The sequence below is a fragment of the Zophobas morio genome, unplaced genomic scaffold (genome assembly GCF_036711695.1).
Source record: "Zophobas morio isolate AGI-343-1 ecotype UQ-CSIRO unplaced genomic scaffold, CSIRO_AGI_Zmor_V1 ptg000024l, whole genome shotgun sequence".
Lineage (NCBI taxonomy): Eukaryota > Metazoa > Arthropoda > Insecta > Coleoptera > Tenebrionidae > Zophobas > Zophobas morio.
This window is the reverse complement of record NW_026972129.1, coordinates 17,149,400-17,155,399: the sequence shown is the minus strand read 5'-3', so window position 1 is coordinate 17,155,399 and position 6,000 is coordinate 17,149,400. Positions and strand designations below refer to the sequence as shown.

Here is a 6,000-nt window from a genome sequence, read left to right as displayed (position 1 = left end):
TCGATTTTTGAAAATGTGTCTTTGATTGTTGCGTTTTCAACTCAGACTTTCAAATTGACGGTAATCTGACAGGATTTGAAAATTCGATCAAAGACAATCTTCAAAAATCCATGGCTGCCTCTACTCGTGTCTTTTATTGCTCTCTCACTAATTATAATAGTATTCATTTCTTGATATGGGATGTCCATTTTTGTTCACTTCAAGGTTATAAATATCCGAAATCCAAATCCAATCTAAGTGGTCGAAACCACTTTAAAGTTGTCAGGAAAGTGAATAACGTTAACCAAAATCTTACATTCATGTTGCAAATAAAATTAAAATGTTATTTCTATATTATTTATTGCATACTTTTTGTGAGAACATTATTAAAGCATGATTTTTTACCTATTATGTTGCACATTAACATTATCACCTCAAAAGTTGCATAACAAGTTATCTTTGAAAAGTCATGAAGATGAGCAAGAGATAAATAAGACTTGCTAAGTCATTTCAAATGGGTTAATTACGGTAGTACATTATGTGTATAGTGTTACAAAATGTGATGTACTAATTATGTCATGAGGAATTACTTCTTCTATTAGAACACAATGGATGTAAAATCCACACACATTTGTACGAAAGATCTCACCACAAATAACCTTCCTAAATCAATCATATTATTATTGTCAACTGAAAACAATAGAATGATAATTTGTGCTACTATTTTAGTTGCACTAACAATAAATGCTACACACTAACCTAGTGGCATAAATATTTGCTACACAAAAATTGTCACACTTGTCTTTTACTTTTTTCATAAAAAATATTCATTGTTGTTGCAACTAAAATAGTCTGGTAGTGAGCACCATTGAATTACAGTTAGTTGTGGTGAGGCAGAAGAAGCACCCAGTAAATATAAATAAATATGCTCTCTACGTAATAACCATTACACAATAACTTACATTGTCATATAAAAATTATACAACAATAGAAAAATACAAAAATGTTGTATATAACATAACCACGTAAAGTGTGTTGTATATATGTATAAATAACAATATCAACTAACATTTTGATTGGGTGGAATTGTGATTCCAGTTGTCAACAATATTTAAAAATCGAACATTTGTAAATCTAACTTAACAACAATTTCACCTGACTCTACTTGATGCAGTATTAACTTTTTTATAATTGGACCATTGGTGTGTTGCCTTTCACGAAATACCTCCGTCACTTTTAAATCAGCGCGCCCCAAAAACTCTACAACGAAAACGTAAACTAATTAAATTTCTCGATACGCCATATTAATTATTACCATCCGGGCAGTATAGATTCAGTCCAAAAACCGTAAAAGTTACGATTTCGGTGTCAATATTTCGCAACTGGAACTGCATACTGGAATTCCAGACTATCGTCGGAGCTTGAGGTGTCCCGTTTTGCGGAACGTTTCCATTGATAACTTGGTCTTTAGACAAGTCCGTCTGCTGCTTTTGATCTCCCAGTGTAACTTTGCAGTACACGTTGTCGGTATGAGGTTTACCTACAGTCCAACAGATACAAATTAGCATTGTGGGAAGTGCCGTCGACTGGTAAGCTTCATGCTAGAAATACCTTTCTTTTTGAAACTATTAGTTTTGTGTCTAGTTCTACTACTTATTTCATTAGCACCAATAATGGTTAGTCGAAGCCAAATCCCATCAAAATTAACTGAAATCATGCAAAGAAAATTATGTAAATTGGCTTACCGGACGAAACAAAGCGTTTCCCTTTTTGGACAAGAACAAGAAGGCGACCGCAAGATTTCCCCAAATGCGGCTCTGCACACAAATAACAAAGCTTTGAGAATACACTCACGCTAATTCTACTACGAAAAATATTTTTTGGTCACAAGAGACAGTTTTCATAAGACTCGGTAAAAATGGCAACCATGAATTGTTCTAGTTACATATATTTTTTATTGTAACTTCAAAAACGAGAACCGTCTGTACACTTCCGGTATAAAATGAAAAATATTAAAGCTTGGAATGTCATACTGTGCAATAAGCAGTACGAACATGTGTAGACTTGTCGAAAATGTCCTTGAAATAATATATCAGTGAAGGCTATGAACATGCACAGACTTGTTTATTTTATACAACTACATATAACGAATTAGGTCAGACTTGTGCAATACGCTAATAAAAAAAAAACTGTTCAGACATGTTAAATTAATGAAATAAATGATCCTCCAATGAAAAGATAGCTTTAAATATGTGACCACTCTCTATATATTTAAATGTTTAGAAACAAAAGCTTTATATAACATCGATTTTCATAGCTCGCACAAAACCATTAACACTCACAACAAACAACAACAAAACTTACTCGTTTTTGGCCTCAGCTGTGACAAATTTTCCACTTTCTCATAAACTTCCTTACATTTTTCAATCCTTTTCACCCATAAATTGCACTCATTTACAGTGGGCGCTAATAAAGACAACGTGTATTTATTTTTATTGTCTTGCATTTTTATCACTCTGTTGGAATCTGTTCCTTGTTCGACATGATCTGTGCTCTCTCTACTAATTGTCAAATCTTGAATTAAAATTGGCTGGAATTAAAAATCAGGATCATACGCGAGAATTCAACTGGTTGTAAAAACACCTACCTGTTTGTACATTTTATAACTAATATTATTGTTTCTTTGGAATGTAAATTGTGTGCCTAAGCTCTTGCTGGGCTGAATTAAAAGGAAGAAATCGTTAAATAAAAAACCTACTAGTTCTTTTCCACTTTTCACCTAAATTCACAAAAGTCAAAAAGTTGTTAAGTGTCACATGTACTATTCATCTCTTACTTTACTTAAACCACCAAAATGACTCAACTTCCTTGGACCTAACTTATTCGTCTCACTGTTAAAAACTATATTTAGATCGTTCTGAACACATCTTTGGAGCCAGTCATAACGCTCCTGGTTTTCCTTTTGTCTCACGTTTTCATTCATATCATTTAAAAACTTTTCCGCATCCCTCAAAGCCTCTTGAAGCGATTCATAATCTGTAATACCATTCAGCGATTACAAACACACGCCAACTAAATAATAATTACCAGGGTGGTCTGGTGGAGTATTTTCGATAATTTTACTTATTAGTAACGGATATCTTGTAATTCTCTGCATCGGTTTTATTAAAAACGACGAAAGTGGCATTCCTTTCGTAGCCACATTATTTTGGCATTTTCTCATCAAATCTCGAAATGCTGTCGAAGTTTCTGTCACTTTTTGTAAAAGAGCTGCACTGTCTAGCTGCTTGACGCAAAAAATTTCGTAAACTTGCATATTGCGCAACTAAAAGATCAAAAACTCTCAGTGGGGGTGCTTCAGATATATTAACAATAAAATGCAGCAGGTTTTTCGTCGATGTATATGTGTAGCAAGTCAAACTGACTACAAAAAAAAAGAGAACTGATGAAAAAACTGTTCAGTATTAAAAATCTACCCAAGACCATGTTCTATTGTGCATTATATTAATTCTAATGATCTGATACTTGGACGAAGTAGTAAAACAGTGGCGTCTACTATAACTGTGGAGTGGTTGTCTGCACACTTTTAAAAAGTTTTTACCTAGTTTGGCTTGCTTTACACACACTAACGAAAAATTTGCGATCACTTACATGTTTACTGATAACTGGCCCCAGTATATCGCTTCCTGAGCTCGTCCAGTCGTACAAACCCGCCAAAAAATTCCGATTACACTGTAAAATATCGTGCCAATTCATAAATATCTTCTCTGCTTCGTCCTTGGCTATGACACCACTCTTCTTGAGAGGTATTTCAAAAACTTCATGTACTGTGGACATGTCGTCTACGTACACCTTCTCAGTCTGAATAAACTCTCTGATGGAATCTTGGCGCTTTTTGTTTATCGTGTTTGCTGGAGAAATGAATATTGACTACTTGCCTCAGTACTGCCAATCATCACCCACTAACCTCACACATAAAAATAAAAATGGCTGGACGTGGCATATATTTAATTTTGCAATACATTTACATCATTTAAAGTATTGAGTATTTAAAAAGATTTTTTTTTTCAACTACATAACAGTGAGATAAACAAGTGTTGCCATAAATATCGTAGGTATCAGAGAGCGCGGATAGTGACCGAGTGTCACTTGTTTAACAGAGTTAAGTGAACGACTTAAGCCGCGCAAGATCTGTCAGCAGCTGTAAATGACAATAAAAGAGTAACTGTTCCCGTGCTATAGGAAGCGCCCTAAATTCTCCAAATATAAATTAATTTAACATAATTTCCATAACAGGAAAGGCAAATTGTTCAAACTTAATTTATTCGACCTTAGTGTAGTTTAGTGGGGTGGTTGTTGAGAAGATATGTAGAAATAAAATCTTATTGCTAAATAAATATTTAAAACTTCTTACCAATAGAACAACACCCACCCTACCAAACTCACTGAAAAGTTAAAAATAAATACAATATATTTATAAAAAAATAAATGAGCAAAATTATAAATCACAATGTAGTCAAGACAGTAACAATGAAAATCACATCGTTAACATTCAACGTGACCACATTTTAACAAGATAACAACAGAGTATTGACACGACGTCACTCAAATAACAAGATTTTAGCGATTTTGTATGACGATTCTTTCAAACTTAAATAACAATCAACAAAGCATAATTTTTAAAACTTATCTTGTTAAAACAGGGAGCGCAATAGAATTTTACTAGCTTTTAAATACACATACATTCTGAGTATAACTTATACCACTATAATTCTAGTTTTTCCCTATTAATTCCGACTATTTCAGCTTCTTATGGTAGGATGGGTGCTGTTATGTTCCTACAAAAACAACAAAACGGTGAATTTCTACCAGTGACAAATAAAAATGATGCATGCAGTTAGAATTCGAAATTCTTTTACTTACATTGCTGTTGGAGTGGAGCCACATAATTGCTAGGAAAAAGCCCAGACACTCCGTTCAGCTCCCCCCTCCACCATGCTTCTTCTTCGCGAGCTGTTACACTAATTATGTCATCTTTAGCAAAACTAAGCTCATCTGGATTGCCAGCGACATAGGGGAATAAGGCGATTACTTTATCTGAAACCGATACAGTTAGATTTTCAAAAACTTGTTTTCATGAAAGTCAACCTATAACGACTTCTTGCTGCATTCTAGTTGTAGAAACCGGTGTCGTTCTACCGCTAGCTCTCCCACTGCTGTTTAGAACCTTGACGTAACTAGCCGGGAACCAACCAACTTGCCGTTTTCGACCTTTAGCTTGCAGTTCTCCTTCCCACCAGCCCGAATCCGTCTTTTTACGGATCATAATGAGCTGACCTCGAGCCAAAGACAATTGCTCCGCACTTGTTGCTTGATACGGCGCTATAACTGAAGCTATTTCGGGCTTTTTACCTTTAACACTCTGTAAAAAAACATGAGAATAATAAGTAACTGTATAATTTAAATTGACAATATTGTTTGTCGACGTCAACTACCAGTGTGTAAACCTGGTAATTTTAAACAATAGCCTGTTAAAATTTATACTTATATGTAAAATTAGAATCAATGACTAAGATAAATTAAACTGTTATCTTCGCTAGGTTTCATTTTCCTGATTTTATGGTCGTAGTAACAGTACTGAAATATATAGTACACAAATTTCATTCCTAAGACAAAACAAATACAGTGAACAATGACTAACTTAAAAGTTCGGTTTCAGTTTTTAAATGCAATCTCTTTTTAAAGCTTCTATATGAACTTTGTTTCCTCGCGCACTATTTTGTATACTAATAAAATTTTACAACCTAAAAGTTACAGAAACTAGGCACCTCATTCATACAACCATAAATTGTAGATGCTCAGTGGAAGCATGGTGGTCCTCAAATCTCGAACAGGACCGGATTAGCTCTACTCTGTAACGAACTTAAGTCAGTTATTGTTTGTATTTGTATGTAGGTATATAACTGACTTTCAATATAAAAATTTTAACTCAACATATCATTTTTTTTTAATTTACTGAGA

The 6,000-nt window shown here is 34.0% G+C and overlaps 1 protein-coding gene across 5 annotated transcripts in view; it reads right to left on the bottom strand.

Annotated features, from left to right (window-relative positions):
• Positions 1-340: 340 nt before the first annotated feature.
• Positions 341-6,000, bottom strand: part of LOC135135408 (intersectin-1) — a 20,104-nt gene continuing 14,444 nt past the window's right edge. For 2 of the 5 annotated variants that reach the window (XM_064064445.1, XM_064064444.1), the window contains exons 10-19: positions 5,128-5,401; positions 4,903-5,076; positions 3,631-3,890; positions 3,067-3,304; positions 2,816-3,015; positions 2,627-2,758; positions 2,344-2,569; positions 1,591-1,686; positions 1,295-1,519; positions 342-1,239 (exon numbers count right to left, since the gene is read on the bottom strand). In XM_064064445.1, the coding sequence (XP_063920515.1) occupies positions 1,091-1,239; positions 1,295-1,519; positions 1,591-1,686; positions 2,344-2,569; positions 2,627-2,758; positions 2,816-3,015; positions 3,067-3,304; positions 3,631-3,890; positions 4,903-5,076; positions 5,128-5,401 (1,974 nt within the window). In that variant the 3' untranslated portion in view covers positions 342-1,090. Of the gene's footprint in view, positions 1,240-1,294; positions 1,520-1,590; positions 1,687-1,724; positions 1,797-2,343; positions 2,570-2,626; positions 2,759-2,815; positions 3,016-3,066; positions 3,305-3,630; positions 3,891-4,902; positions 5,077-5,127; positions 5,402-6,000 lie in introns of all 5 variants that reach the window. The other 3 variants (XM_064064448.1, XM_064064446.1, XM_064064447.1) reach the window with 3 other exon arrangements.